This window comes from Eucalyptus grandis, chromosome 8 (genome assembly GCF_016545825.1).
Source record: "Eucalyptus grandis isolate ANBG69807.140 chromosome 8, ASM1654582v1, whole genome shotgun sequence".
Taxonomy (NCBI): domain Eukaryota; kingdom Viridiplantae; phylum Streptophyta; class Magnoliopsida; order Myrtales; family Myrtaceae; genus Eucalyptus; species Eucalyptus grandis.
The window spans coordinates 61,283,480-61,300,093 of NC_052619.1; the positions used below are offsets into that span (position 1 = coordinate 61,283,480).

A 16,614-nucleotide genomic window follows, 5' to 3' on the forward strand; every position below is an offset into this window, starting at 1 on the left:
ATGCGGCATTGAAGGTTGTGAAGTATTTGAAGGGATGTCCAGGCCTTCATATACTCCTATCTCGTGACTGCAATATGAAGATGATAGCTTCTTGTGACACAGATTATGCCACTTGTCCAATGACCAAAAGACCCATTACTGGTTTTTGCATAAAGATAGGAAAGTCATTGATCTCTTGGAAGACGAAGAAGCAGTCAACTGTATCACTATCATCTGCGGAATCAGAGTATCGAGCCATGGCAAAGGCTACCTGAGAAATAGTCTGGATACGAGGACTTCTCTTGGATCTTGGAGTACAGGTCAGTGGACCAAGTGAATTGTTTTGTGATAATGATGCTGCACTCAAATTAGCGGCAAATCCAGTCTTTCATGAGAAAACAAAACACATAGAAGTGGATTGTCACTTCACTCGGGATAAAATCAAAGATGGAGTTATTGTGACAAAGGGAATTGGAACAACAGAGTAATCTGCAGACATCTTCACTAAAGCATTATGTCAGAAACAGCATAAGTATTTGTTGAGCAAGCTAGGTATCCTTGACATCTACAGGCCATCAGCTTGGGGGTGTGCTGAAAATATTTCTTGAAGATTCCAATTCTATAGATTGTGATTTAGTCAATCGTGAATTAGTTTTGGTAAATAGGAAAATAAAAAAAACGGTGATTCTTTTATTATTTTTTCCTATTTTTCTTTTGTCTCTTACACTATAAATTTACCAATGTAAATGTATACAAATCACTAGAGAGAAAGCATTTTCCAAATCTCCACTACACTTTATGTCAATTTTTGCTTTTCTTCTTTTCTCTTCTTTTTTTTTTTTTTTTTTTTGCTTTTTCTTTTCTGTGCCTCACCTGTCGCACGTCCCCTTACTTCTTCTCTCACTGTTCCTCTCTGCCCTCTGCCCTCTCTTTCCTGACCTTGACTTCGTACGGAAGAGATGGAGGCTCCTTTTCTTTTCTTTTTTTTTTACTCTCTCTCTTGCACGAATCCTTTTCTCTCAATTCTCGCCCCCTCCTTCCGTCTTTCGAATTGTCATTCTCTTTATAACGAAAACCTGTACTTACCTTTAAAAAGTTTGAAGCTACGCTTCCTAGATTGTGGGGATTAACGGATTTCAACCCTGATTAACCACCATAAATTAGCACTTCTTTTCACTCACATTAACAGAAACACATCCAAGTTCATTCTTGATTTTGCGAACAGTTCACCTGATGAGTATCACTCCTCGATATTTTCCTTTCGATTTATCAATTTAGCCGTTATTATCACCGATTTTGGGTTTGATTTCCATTTTGACTTTCTATTCACTTGATTTCCTGATTCTTCGTTGGAAATTTGGCTCCACATTTATCGAGAGTGAATATTTGTCAAAGCAGGAATAGCTAGTTAGAATCTCCACTTTCCATGCATAGTCAATCAAATTAATTTTCTTTTTTTTCTTTTATTTGCTCTGATGCAATTTTTATTTTATTTCTTTTTTAAGGGGTTAAAATTAATCCCTAATTTTTATTCAATAAATCAATAACCGAGTTGTCAAAATTTAGGTGTCAATGGATATCATTTAAAAACACATGCAAAAACAATTTTGACATAAATAATACTTGGATAAAACTACATTTTTTTAAAAATAAAAGTTTCAAACATTACCCATTGAACTCAAGCCGCCGGCAAGCCAAATTGACTATTGATGGCTAGATATAGCCATTGGTCAACCTCGCTTGAGTCATGCGATCTAGGCCTTGCATAAGGTTGGGCAATGACGGCTCGCCAGCTGCTTACTAGCCGCTAAGGCGTTCGCGGACAACGTTAAAATTTTGGAGGACATTTCCATAATTATGAAAGTATAGCAGGGGGTAATGTTGGAAGGGGAAAAAGCTTATTTTGTATTTAGAAAATGCTCAAAGCTCAAAGTACTTTTGGACCTACCGTGAGCTAAAGCCTAAAGGCCTTTTGAGGCCTTTCGAAATGTAAGTGCATCTTCCCAATTTTTTTTTTTTTTTTAAAATTGTCAAACATAATTTCCATTTGCCCAAGAGACTTTGGAGCCCAAAACCTCTTGAGAATGCAGTTCTCAAATGTAGCCAGTAATGTCTGACTTCTAATATTGGAAAATGATGAATTTACACAATTCTTCCATGGGCACTATTTTTGTAAAATAAGGGGCGCGTTTGGTAACATTTCTGTTTAAAAATTGTTCTAGGGAACAAAAATAGAAAAAAAAAATGTTTCTGTTCTGGGGAATAATTTTCGAATAAAAACGTGTTTGGTAAACTTGTTCCGGGGAATAAAAAATAAACAGAAACACATTTGGTAAATTTGTGTTCTTTTTTTGTTTCTTTAAATTTTTTAATATTTTTATTATTTATTATTTATTATTTTCTTCTTTTGGCCGGTTGTCGGCCCTCGGCCATGGTCGGCGACCGGCCGACGAGGGCGATGGCCTCGCCCCCACGGCGAGGCTCGCCGACCCCGACAAGGCCGGCCTCGCCTTGGGGGTGAGCCGGGCTCACCTAGATCCAGCCCGAGCCCGAGCTCACCCAACCTTGCCTCGCACCAATGAGGCTCGGCCTTGCCTTGGCTGGGTGAGCTCGGGCGCCAGATCGGGCGAGCCGAGCTCGCCCCCAAGGCGAGGTCGAGCCTCGCCAGGGGCCGGCAATGCTCAGCCTCGTCGGGGCCGGCGGCGCTCCGGCAAGGTCGCCGGCCCTCGACGGTCGGTCTCAGCCATGGCTGAAGCCGGCGATCGGCCAAAGAAAAAGAGAAGAGAAAGAAAATTTGTTCTTAAAATTTGTTCTAAAAACAATAAACACGTTTTTCTTATTTATTGTTTCTGTTTCCAAATGTGTTCCGGGAACAAAAAAATAGATTTGGAACAAAAACGCAAACAAACACATTTTTTGTTCTTTTTTTGTTCCCTGGAACAAAAAAAAACAGAAATTTTGTTTATAAACAGAAATAAAGAACATTAACAAACAAGTCCTAAGTAAACAAGTATGTTTGGAGGAAGAAAAAACAATTGAGATACCTTGAAATTAGAAGGATCTTTCTACTTTATTTGATAATAACATAAATGAATAACTCGAAGCAGTTTCAGGTGGTCGTAAACTAGTGAAGAAGAAAATTTAGTGCACGTCTTTAATTTTAGCAAGACATAACGCTTTTTGTCTTCTCTATGAAGTGAAATTCTCTCAATCATAAAGTGATTGATTACATTCTGAGACACAAGCCCAATGAGCCACATCAGGCTTTTTCCATATGTGGTTCAAAATATTTTTATAACTTCTATCCGAGACGGGTTTCGTATTCAGTGAAGTAGACTACTTCTCATGAATTGATTATGTGGACTAGGTTTACAATGAAAGACGTCAACACGATAATTAGTGACGGTGATTCTCACACAATATGAAGGTCGAGATGCTATTTAGACAATAAATTTGATTCCTCGGAGATACTTCGTTGACTTAATATTCGGTAGTCAATTTCAAAAGAACAACTAATTGCAAATATATTGGTTGATCCTTTACATCTCCTTCTTCACCTAAAAGATTAATGTTACGTGATGAGACGTTTGATCTTGTCGTGAACACTAGACAAAATATTTTCCAATCGATATTTTCTCACGACACTCTTTTGGTCCCCCCGAGAGATCAAGGTTCCTCGCCTTATTTTTCTTCGACGTCTCGATAAATCTTGATCCACATAAATTTCTATATATTTCTAAGGCACCTTCATCATCCTTTCGAATTGACGTGGATTCCAACTTCTAAATTTGGCATTATTTTTCTCGTGAATATTCTTGTTTCCTTTTATTAATGTCAAAGTGTTTGGGAAATAACATAACTTGTTAGAATGTTTAACACAAATGCTTAAGATTAATTATTGAGGTCGACCATATGCGTAAAAAGTGCATACAGAACTACAAGAGTGATATGAAATATTTGAACACTTTATCTCATGTACAAGAAGAATTAAATTTAAGAATTGCACATGCCAATAAATTAAAACAAAATCAGAAGCTGATACCATATTATGTTGTTCATTCTAAAAACTTAAATTCATAAGTGGGGTGAATTCAGAAATTTATGGATAAATGATTAAAAGAAAATGAGAAACCTCCTTAGAATAGGACGAGATATCATAAATAAATATCATTGCGTTTAGTCGTGTTTAGTCATAAGTCTAGTCAAGTCGAGGTCAATAGAAAAAAGGCAAGTCACTTGGGGTTGCTTGCATGGTCGACAACTGGTTTATGATGGCGTGACGTGCCTTCTGAGTATTTGACTAAATGAACTACTCCTTACGTTATGTCCTCTTTCGCACACTTTCTCTGTCAAAGCTAAGCAAATGCAGTCATGTTCATCTGAAAAGACTGAACCAAGACTGAGGCATGGCGTGCACGATGGTGTACGTCCCTCATCGGGAAAATAAATAATCACAGTAGAACGGCTTATAATCCCAAAATTTATTCGGGTGATTGGTTTCAATCTGATTCAACTCCACTCAGGAATCGAGAATCGGATCAAGAGAACCGGCTCTCAATTTTTAGGATTGGGAATCAAATCAGATCGACTTAGGATTGAAAACCGGTCCGGTCTAGTTAGACACAATCGATTACTTAACAACAAAAGTTGAAAAATTAAGAAAAATGCAAGAGTTGTTATTATTTTTAAGCTTTATTGATAGTTTTAAGAAATTAAAAAAATATATTTCCTTTTAAAAAGAGGTTGGTCTAGTCTAATTCTATCCGGTTCCAGTTCGGTCTAATCCGATTTCCTCCGGAACCGAAAACTGAACCGATAATCATTGGTTCTATTTTTATAAAATCGGGAACCAGATCAAACCGGTAAATTCAATTTGATCCAAGCGATTCTCAATTTAGCAGATTTGCCATGCTCACCCCTAAAGTTTATAGTTGCGATCAACTGGTTCTTCGATTGACGAATTGTTAAAGACTTGCGATTCAATTTTGGACTTTTGCTGCCAGAAAAGATCAAATAAAATAGGCCCACAATAAACGAAAATTTAGTGATAGGTACTCACTCGAAAATAATAAATGGACCCCATAATTGTACTTTCAAAGGTCTTCAGGTGAGAAAACGGGGCCCGCCATTCGGTTTTTAACTTATGACTCTAAAGGACCTCATCGTTTTCTGCGTAAACGGGCCCTACTTTCCTAGCAACTCCTAGATCCAATTTCAATTATATTTTGAATTTTTTATTTTTTATCTCAAAAAAATCCTAAATTTTGGATTCAGTTTTAAATCATTATCGATTTTTTTTTTTTTATCTCGGGAAAAACTTCAAACTTAAGGTCAAATTTCAAATATGCCTCCAATTTTGTTTTGTTAAAAAAATCATAAATTTTCAATTTATTAACCAACTTGATAAGGTATTTTCACATTGATAAGAAATCTATATCAACAAGATCACATGAAAAATTATCTTCAAAATAAAATCATTTATAGGATATGAAAATTAGAGATAACTAATGAGGATTTTTGGACAGAGGAGCACTAACGGGGCTAGATTTGTGACCAAAGTAAAAAGTGAAGATTTTTCTTTTAGACAAAAAAAATTTCGAGGGTAGATTTAGGATTGAATTTAAATTTTTTTTTTTTTTTTTAGACAACGAAAAATTTGGGCACTTTGGAATGGATTAAACTTTGAGGTTTTCTTATAGATAACAAAATTCAAGGCAAAATCAGAATTACACCTAAAGTTGGGTTTTCTTAGGGAATTAGGTCATGAAAATGGTATGTGATAGTTCACAACTTTGCTTGATCCAATTAAAGATTGTTTTGATAATTGCCAGCCATAAACACCTCTAGTAAAAAAATTTAATCTACTTATCTTGTTCTATTGTGCTAAACTTTTTACCAACTCGTTTCCTTCTTTTGAGATCAACTTGAAGTTTTAGATCCGTCATTGCTACAAAAGAAAGTATGATATAGATGTGTAAATTGGCGGAGTAAATTTACCAAACTTACTTTTAAAATAGAGGGTTCTTAGGTGACAGTATCAATGTAACCTGGGGCCAAATGTAGGAAAATGTAATTGTGAGGGACTTAGAATTTTTGTGGCGGTGATCCAAACTATTTGAATTCCTTTAACTGCACAATCACATATGAAACATTAAGTCGGTGTCACTGATACAACTTGCCTTTCGCAATTGGAAATCGCTTGCTAAAGGGTTTATGCCGACCTTCTTTGCGTGTTCGTCATCCCGACAATCTTTTATGCTTTCGAATCAGATTCATTGGAGAGTTTCCTTTGAATCTAAGGTTGTCCATGCACAAAGGTTCCCTTATTCCAAGCAGCTTGAAGCACAATGTTGTTCAACAATGGTCCAGGAAAGAAGCTACGCGGGACCGCATGGATCAAAGCAAAAGCAAAGTAATGGTGAGGAAACAACACAAATTACCAAAAGGTGAAAGGAATTCCATAAAATTGTGAAAGTAGTGGAAGTATAAGTAGAATTATTTTTTTAATGATAATAATGCAACGACAACAAAAATAGAAATTATTTGCTTGATGATAAATGTTTGTTCTCTCACTCAGTTAGAACTCTCTTCACTTATTTAATAAACTCCCATCGCTTCTCATAATTAGCTATTGAGATCTCCAATGGAAAAAGATGAAAACTGAAAAGCAACCAACAAAGAAAACCAAAAATAATTCTGTTGGTTACACGGGAACGTTTTCATGCCCTACGTTCACGCTTTTGTGTGGGTTTGCCATCCAAGCGTCAATTACAAGGGAAAATGAGATCCTTTTGACTGAACTTTTACACGTAGAGATTTTCATGGAAAATTCTTGTCTCAACTCAGATGCATATAAACCGAATCAATCACATCTGCCCATCACGTGTATTGAACGTGAATTTCACGAAATCAATGGCTGTAATTGTGCTTGGTTGGACTTTCCGTGATCTCGGCGAGTATTTTTCAAGAATGCTAGTGGAACACTCCAATATAAAGAGGGAAAAAAAATGTAAAACTAGAGGTAGTTGAAGGGGATCGAATTACTGATCTTGTGATACTGAGGTGACAAACAAGAGAGAAGTCATGCATATAGTAAATTATACTTGATTAAAAATTTTTAAAAAAGTGATGGGTCAAACCTTAGTGAATATTGAATGTGATTTATTTAAGTGTTTGCTTTTTCTCGTAGTATATCCTAATAGTTGACTTGTTGACTTGTGTGGACTAGACACACATTAAGTAAAGCATCTCAAAATTCACTTGATTCTTCACCTAAATTTCTAGTCAAATACATTTATTGCTCGATAAAATTTCCAATGCTAGATAATCAATGCAATAGCTAACTGTGGAAGGAGATTAATAAACTACTGGGTTTTCCCCATGAGAAGAAAATGTGGAGGTTCAAATTCTCACTTTCTTAGGGGTTAAGATAGGAACGATTTAATTTCGACTATGAATTTCAACTCTCACACCTTGTAATATGAGTTAGAGTAGGAATAGAAAAATGATTGGCTAAAAAATAGAAAAACAAGAAGGAGATTAATATCGCAAGAAACGTTTTCAAACATGCCCTTTTCATATTACTCCACTAAAGATTTTCAAGAAATTCAGAAGGGCAACAGATTTTTTTGAATCCTTTTGTGAGTACTCGATCAACGGTAATTTATGGGAAGGTGAGTTATAATTACTGAAGTGGAAATATTAGATAATTTACCAAAATTATAACGGCACCAATTTTTTTTTGGGTCGGTTATAACGGCACCGTTAATAAGCACCTTCGTGGAAATATCCAAGAAGCTACCGTGAACTTTCCAGGAAGTTCCCGCCCAACCGAAAAAACTCGTCACACTGCACCATGTAATCTCAGAACCCAATGCATCCGTTCCACCCAAGTCAATCAGTGTTTTGACTCCCTCAAGACTCATCGTCATCCTCTGAACCCGACTCGGTTTGCTGATCCAAGCGCACCCTTTTGTCTTCTCCCTCTCTGCTGTTCATCCATGTCGTCGTTGAGGCTCCGTAAACCTAGCGAAGAAGCAGCAACCGATGCAGTGCTCAACCGTGGCGATGGCCCGACGATTATCATCCACAGGCGGAGATGGCGCCTGGCTTTCTTGGTCATATACTTCACGAGGGCTCTCGAGTCTCTGTCGAAACAAGTCCTTGGGAAGAAGACGGACCTGCTGCGGACGCTCTCTTACGTTGCCATCAATGTCGACCTCGAGAACAGTGATAATCCTCGTGAAGGAGATTGCCCTTCGCTTCCGGACGTCGGCCCGAAGATCCTGAGTAACCTGGTAAGAGAGAAAAGCTTTGAATCTCTTGCTCAAATTGGTGGCGTTAAACGACTCGCTTCAATTCTCATGACAAATCTCGAGAATGGCTTGAGTGGGGATGAAACCGACCTCATGCGCCGAACCAATATTTTCGGTGCGAATAAGTACAATAAGCCCCCGGCAAAGAGCTTTCTCAGCTTTGTGCTTGATGCGTTCAAAGACATGATCATAATCATTCTCATAGCATGCGCTGTTCTCTCTTTAGCATTCGGTATCAAACAGCACGGCCTTAAAGAAGGTTGGTATGATGGTGGGAGTATAATCATCGCCATCTTCCTGGTCGTCATTGTCTCTGCTGTCAGCAACTATAAGCAAGGAAAGCAGTTCCGGGAACTTTCAAAAGAGAGCAGCAACATTAGAGTAGAGGTCGTGAGAGATGGCAGGAGGCAACCAATTTCCATATTTGATATTGTCGTAGGTGATGTCGTGTATCTGAAGATTGGCGACCAGGTTCCGACCGACGGGTTATTTGTTGATGGCCATTCCCTGAGAGTTGACGAGTCTAGCATGACTGGTGAGAGTGATCACATCGAAGTCAATCGCGAGAACCCTTTCTTGCTCTCAGGCACCAAAGTGATAGATGGCTATGGTCGAATGATGGTTGCTTCTGTCGGCATGAACACTGCATGGGGCAAGATGATGAGCTCTGTGAGCCGTGACTTAGATGAAGAGACCCCACTCCAAGCCCGTCTAAACAAGTTGACTTCCTTGATCGGGAAGGTTGGAGTGTCGGTGGCTGTGCTGGTACTTCTTGTCTCGATGATCCGCTACTTCACTGGACACACCCAAGATGATGCCGGAAACAGAGAATTCACCAGCGGTAAGACCAAGTTGGAGGACGTGATGGACGCCGTTGTGCGCATAGTTGCTGCAGCAGTGACCATTGTGGTGGTGGCTATACCTGAGGGCTTGCCTTTGGCCGTCACTCTGACGCTGGCCTACTCCATGAAGCGCATGATGGGTGACAATGCCATGGTCCGGAAGCTCTCCGCCTGTGAAACCATGGGTTCAGCCACAATGATCTGCACGGATAAAACTGGGACTCTCACGTTAAACGAGATGAGAGTGACAGAGTTATGTATGGGAAAAGAACATGTGAGTGTAGATGCATCCAAAGAAATAGCGACCGGCATCGTTGAAGTCCTCCTACAAGGAATCGGATTGAACACGACAGGTACTGTACACATGCGACCTTCTGAGTCTGTTCCTGAAATTTTAGGCAGCCCAACTGAAAAGGCGATACTTTCTTGGGGTGTATCCAAATTGGGTATGACGATGGACGAACTGAAGCAAGAATGGGAGATAGTCCAAGTCGAGGCATTCAATTCTGAGAAAAAGAGAAGTGGGGTCGCTGTGAGGAGGAGGGGAGAGCAGGTAGTTCACATACACTGGAAGGGAGCTGCCGAGATGATCTTGGCAATGTGTTCAGATTATTATAGCCAAAGCGGGACGGTGAATGTCATGACTGATGAAGCAAGGTCTGATTTCGGGACAGCAATTAAAAATATGGCAGACAAAAGCCTGCGCTGCATCGCATTTGCCTACAAAAAGTTCGATGGCTCACTTGCTCAATTTCATGGGAAACTTGAGGAAGATGGGCTTACACTGCTGGGGATAGTGGGGATAAAGGACCCGTGCAGACCAGGCGTGAGAAGGGCAGTGGTGTCTTGTAGAAGCGCTGGGGTGAACATCAAGATGATCACAGGAGACAACATGCACACTGCAAGAGCTATAGCCTTGGAATGCGGGATATTCAATCCGGAGGAAGATCTTGAACATGAAGCCATAGTGGAGGGCGTGCAGTTTCGCAACTACTCGCCTGAACAGAGAGTGGCAGCAATCGAGAAAATCCGGGTAATGGCTAGATCATCCCCATTTGATAAGCTTTTGATGGTTCAGTGCTTGAAGCAGAAAGGGCATGTGGTGGCAGTCACTGGTGATGGCACGAATGACGCGCCAGCCCTAAAGGAAGCGGATATTGGCCTCTCCATGGGAATCCAAGGCACTGAGGTGGCAAAGGAGAGCTCAGATATCGTCATCCTGGATGATAATTTTGCCTCCGTGGTGACTGTGCTGAGGTGGGGGCGGTGCGTCTACAACAACATCCAAAAGTTCATCCAATTTCAGCTCACTGTGAATGTGGCTGCACTCGTCATCAACTTTGTTGCTGCAGTCTCTTCTGGCAATGTCCCTTTGACAGCTGTCCAGCTTCTTTGGGTGAACTTGATTATGGACACCCTGGGAGCTTTGGCATTGGCGACAGAGCAACCTACAAATGATCTCATGCTAAAGCCACCTGTTGGACGAACCGAGCCGCTTATAAGCAGAGTCATGTGGAGGAATCTCATATCTCAGGCCTTGTATCAAGTTATCATCCTCCTGACCCTACAATTCAAGGGGAGTTCCATTTTTGGGGTGGACAAGAAAGTGAGGGACACAATTATTTTCAACTGCTTCGTCCTCTGCCAGGTCTTCAACGAATTTAATGCCAGGAAGCTGGAGGAGAAAAATGTATTCAAAGGGATCCATAAGAACAAGTTGTTCTTGGGCATCGTCGGCATGACCATAATTCTTCAGGTGGTGATGGTTGAGTTTCTAAAGAGGTTTGCCAACACTGAGAGGCTGGACTGGGGACAATGGGGTGCTTGCATCGGACTTGCAGCTTTGTCTTGGCCGATTGGTTGGCTTGTTAAGTGCATTCCAGTCTCAGGCAAAAAGTTGTTCTTTTCCCGCAGAGAAGAAGCATCCTGAACCGAGCACAATGTTAAACTCCGAGAAAAGAAACTTTTCTTTTATTATAAAAATAATTAGGGTTTAGGAAACTGTTTTTTAAATTCTAGATTTTATGCATTTAAATAACTTTTCTAGATTTTATGCATGTAAGTATCTTCCTAGATGCATCAAATTACCTTTGTCTATAGAATCAAATCAACAGTTTATTGCCATCCATTATTTCAACCTTTGTACTTTGGTTTTGCTTGCTATGCTACTGTTGATTTTGGAAAATCTTGCAGATGAGGTTATTAATCAGATGAGGTGATCATGCTATATGCCTGCTTTAACATTCATATCTGAACTAGTATTCAAAAAGTTATCCTACAGGAAAACTAAAGAAAAAATTTCCTAGTTCTCAGGAAGCTTCTTAATGGGGCAGTGAAACCCCAAAAACTTATGCCTCAAGCTCATACAAGGGTGGCCCTTTCTGTTCTTTTATTGCATCATATCTCTCCTTTATTATATTAACAAAAAGCAAATGGTCCCACGCGACAGAACTAATTTTATTTGATGCAAATGGCGAGGGACGAATCAAGTCTCTTACAGTGAGCACAACTTCGAATCCCTGGCTTTGAACTAAAGTAGAGATGCTGTCATCTTTTCCTCATAGCTTCTTTAGATATCTTCAACTAAATTCCCCATGTCCTAAAAGAGCATGACCAATGATTCTAGCAAACAACTTGCAGGAAAAGGTTGATAGAAGCAATGAAGCACATTTTTACAAGATGGACCTTGATTTGCATAAATAGGACAAAGATTTCAATGAAAATGTTACATCTTTAGAGGTTAATATTCTAAGGATTTGTCTCTCCAAATCAAAAGATGGCCATAGCTGTCTTACCAGTGCATAAATCTGATTGCCTAGAAGCAGCAAAAGAGCACCACTCCAAAAAAGGAAAGAAAAAAAAAACAATATAAAATGATTCTCCAAATGAAGGAAGAAGAGAAATTTTTCTAGTAGGATCCCAAGTCTACAACCCAATTCGCCTATCAACGCGAATAGCTGTCTTTAATCAACATCACAACTTGTTTGCACATATCTCAGAACCCTCATAGATTATATTCGATTCATATGACCATGCTAACAAAGTAATAAAAGGCTCGCAAAAGAAGCTTACACAAGCAAATCAATTTCCAATGCTTTCATACCTAACCATCACCAATACTAATTGATTTTTTTTTTTTTTTATGTCACAAACGCAACAACCGAAAAAAGGCAATGGAGTGCTCTGTCTTGGCCAGCACAAAACCTGATTAGGGGCGAGGCAATGAGGAATCGCCAATGTGAAATACAATAGTCAAATTCTCGTATGGTTTAACTCATTTAGACTACCTTAAAAATGCTTTTTTAGCTTCTTCTCAATGCATACATCCAATTCACTTTCCCAGAAAAAGGGTTTTTCAGATTGCTGGACTACTAAAAGTTCATTCATTCCCACAATTCCCCAGCAACATAGTACATGTAAAGCAATCAAACAGTAGTACTTTCATGAATAAACAAATAAGGCAACCCAAAAAGAGACCAAGAAAAACAAACCTGAGATTATTAAAGAACAGAGCCAGGACAACACATGTTCCCATCAACCGCAAAAACTAAAATTTTAAAATTTTCAGCGATGGATATCAATGTGGGGCTTCCTTATTAAATAGACCAGACTTCACTGATTTGAGCTTCTGTTCCATCTTTGCCTCCCGTACCAACCAGAAAGCAGAGAGAGAGAGAGAGAGAGAGAGAGAGAGAGAGAGAGAGGCCAGCTCGTCTTCTAAGACAATGACATCGGGAGACAAACAAAAGAAAAAGACGAACCCAACTCGTCCTCTACAAGAAAAAACATCGGAAGACGGGAAAAAATCAAAATTTGTTCGAAATTCGCGGACAACCAGCAATCCGTACGTACCATCTGAGAGAGAGAGAGGGGGAGAGATGCTGGCCTTTCTCCCTCGTTTCAGCGTTGAAAGTGCTTTGAATCTGGCTTTGGGGTTGGCGAGGGGGACCCAATTCGTCCTCTCCGCCCTTTTCCGGTTCTGCTCGCGGAGCTGAAGCGCTGGGAAAACGGTGGATTCCATCGAAATTTTCTTCGGCAAGGAAAACGGGTTTATCCAAACGAGAACGGGCTTTGAGCCTTTGGCCCATTGATTGATATGGGCTTTGAGCATTGGGGATTGGGGCCATGAAGACGTGGTGCTAATGATGGACAATTGAACCGGTTTTGGCTGGCGGGCACGTTCACAAACCCGATCCCCAAGGGCATATATTCCCAGAAAAAGAGAAAATTGTGTAGAACAAATGGAAATGGAACCGAACAACGGAACGGAATAAAATATAATGAGATAATCAAATTCCTACGTGGATTGCGACGGAGATCATCATGGGTTCTTGACACGTTAATCTTTTTCTCTCCGATACTTGGCCGAGAACTTATACAAGTAGCTTGTTAAGCCATTGAAAAAAAAAGCTCATGAAAGTGAGATTTGATAACGATATCGATGTTGCTTAATTCGCCATCATCGATCCCTTGAGAGAGGATCCGATCGTTGAACGTGTTGAGTAAGTATCTTGCTTGAAAATCCCTACTTAGATTCTTTCAATGAAGAAAATATTGAATTCCTTCGTATAAAATCATAGGGTTTGAGTGAGACTAATTAGGCAGGTGCAGCCAAAGAAAGATCATTCAAGAAAAAGCTTAGTTGATTAGTTTGGCGAACAAGGTCTTGAAGTTTAGTATACTTATTCGCTTATTTTGAAATTATTTCTCTCCTAGGAGTTACTTTACGTGTTTGCCTGGAATATTAGGTTGACACGATGGTCATATTCTCCATCACAATGATTACCCCACGAATTCATCCCTTATGGCCAAAGAGTTACAACTAATCAAAGTAGGTGGTCAAGAAATTGGGGATCATTTCTAAGAAATTAAACTCTGCACGAAGGAAAGTTTGGCTTCCCATATCTTTTCGAGGGCTTCTGGCGGTGAAAAGAGGTTGGCCTTTAAAGACTTGGACCCTCCAATGAACTCACGTTAAAAGCCTGGACTTTGGAGTTTGTCTCACTATTTTTGTTGAGAAAGTTAGAATGTTCTAAAGGACGAATCTTTAGGTGATCAAGCACAAACTCTTTACTTATTCAAATCTGTCATCATGTGTCGAGATTATGAAGTTCTTTTATCCTTTTTTTCTTTGCAAGAATTGCTTTACTTCTCTCGTGGTAATTGATCAAGGTGGATACAACATTGTAAACGGAAATAGTACAAAAAAGTCATAAATTTATTACATTGGTATCAATTTAGTTTAAATTTTTTGATTTGACTAATTTAGTTATAAATCTTTGCACATTTGTACTAATTCAATTCATTAAATCGATTTGGGGTGAAATTGCTGATGTAGACGTTAAACATCCTACATTACACAGCTAGTGCTGACGAGGCTTGGCAAGGCTGCCTTAGCCTAGGAGAGGGTTGACCTCACCATATTTGGTGAGGGGGGCCTTGTTGGTGCTCGCACTTGCCTATGGCCGGCAACCGCCCACTGACCAAAAAAAAAAAAAAAAAAAAGGAAAAAAAAAAAAAAAATTCAAAAAAATTCAAAAAAATGGTTGAAATATTATTATTGTCCATATTAGTGATTTCTGGCTTAAATTGGCAAGATGAATTGAATTTGTATCAATAAGAATTTAGGATTAAATTCACCCAATTAAAAAACTTTATAACTGAATTAGTATCAATATAATAGGTTTAAAACATTTTTATTTATACTTTTCTCTATTGTAATCCGAGAACTTTGGAAAATCTTTCTTTCATCATGGTTGGCCCAGTTTGCTCGATTGTCATGTTAATAAAACGTCTCTTCATACCTTTTTCTGTTTGAAATTTTTCGTCTTTTTGACCTCGGGCAGCATCTAACTTTCAATATGTTCGTCTCAAAGTGGGATATTATTGCCATTAGTGGAGAATCGTTTGCCATATGTTCAATTGGGACGAACCCTCTTAATGGGATCTAATAGTTTCAAGATCCAACACTCGAGCAGTTTCTTGAAAACTAGCTTCATATATGTATTGAATCCAAGATCTATTGTTGGACGGCTCACATCGATTGACAAAATAAAGGAGAGAGAAACCCACGTCCGTGATTTCAATAGTTTCAGTAGGCGGGATCTATAGTTGTGTGATCCAACTACTAAGACAATAGGAGACCTCGACAACTAAATCTTTCTTTCAATGCAGAAATCGGCATCAAGCTAAAGGCTAAATCTACTTATAACAGGCTATTTGCTGTGGGGAATATGAAGGTGCAGGATCCTTATGAAATATATGAGGAAGAAAGATATAGAGACTCAATTTATTTACTGTTGATATGTCTAGAAGAAGAGGATTGCTTCCACAACAAAACAAGGCCACTTCAAGATTGAAACAAAGCTCCTTACTTAAAGCATTGAGATTTCTTGTACATTTTCACATGACTCACAGCCACGCCGCTGTATTCCGCATTAAAAAAAGAAGCAACTTTTGGTGTTTTATCAGGGCAAAGTGCCATAAATGCATGTAACAAACCTGTGAAACAGTCACCTACCGAAATGTGTTCCTTTTTGGCAATACAATGAAGAAAAAAACAGAAAGAAGGGCTCGTGAGAGTGTGGGAGAGGGTGGTTAGGAACAGATCGATATCATTAATCATCATGTGAAAAGGAGACAAAAAGAAGAGAGCTACGCGGAGTCCGAGTCCAATCAAGGTTCCGGACAAAAGGATGTGAGGCAAAACCCCAACCCCCATGCAGAAGAGTCAATCCAAGCTTCAGTTTCAATCTGGTGCTCAAGTGGTCTTCCCTTTTGCAGTAATTCCAACCCAAAAGCATCAATCTCACAGACCAACCCACCAACACAAACAGAAGTGCACACCGTTCAAACAGTTCGAGAGAGCATTCATACATTATTGAGAACAATCTATCTATAAAGATATTACAAAGCGAGTCTACTGCAACTTCTTTTTCGAGTGCTGCAAATAAAACTTAAAGCACAAACAATTCATAAGTTTTAGGAATATGACGCCTCTTGTTATACGAAATTTAGATAACGAAAATCTGAATGCATAGGTCGATTTTCTAAAGCAAGTTAGTTGATGTTTTGGCAAGATGCACTGCTACATATTCTTTTTATTTCGTTCATGATCATCCTATTAAAGTTATATTGTGAAACTTATGAATTGTTGAAGGGGTCTATCAATCTATGAACTTTCTTTTGAGAACAGCATTTATTAGTTAATATGACCTCTCAACATTATTAACCGTGCCAGAATAAGCGGCGCTGAACCCATTGTGAGATCTAAGAAAAAATTAAGAAAATGCATGGAAGTCTTTGGTGAAAATGATAGTTCTCTTATGGTCAAACGTTTTAATTTTCGAACTTCATGACGCATAAAGTAAATCATTTTGTTGCTGCTTAAACCTAGGGATTGTATAGTACCAATACAGTGTGACAGCAAAATGAACATAACAAGCAACATAAGATGTCAATGCGCTTGCATCCATTTG

At 39.1% G+C, this 16,614-nt stretch overlaps 1 protein-coding gene across 1 annotated transcript; it reads left to right on the top strand.

The window, feature by feature from the left end:
• The first annotated feature begins 7,780 nt into the window (after positions 1-7,780).
• Positions 7,781-11,137, top strand: LOC104417663 (calcium-transporting ATPase 12, plasma membrane-type). The gene has a single exon (XM_010028900.3). The coding sequence runs from the start codon at positions 7,980-7,982 to the stop codon at positions 11,064-11,066; it is 3,087 nt and encodes a 1,028-aa protein (XP_010027202.2). The 5' UTR covers positions 7,781-7,979; the 3' UTR covers positions 11,067-11,137.
• Positions 11,138-16,614: the final 5,477 nt, after the last annotated feature.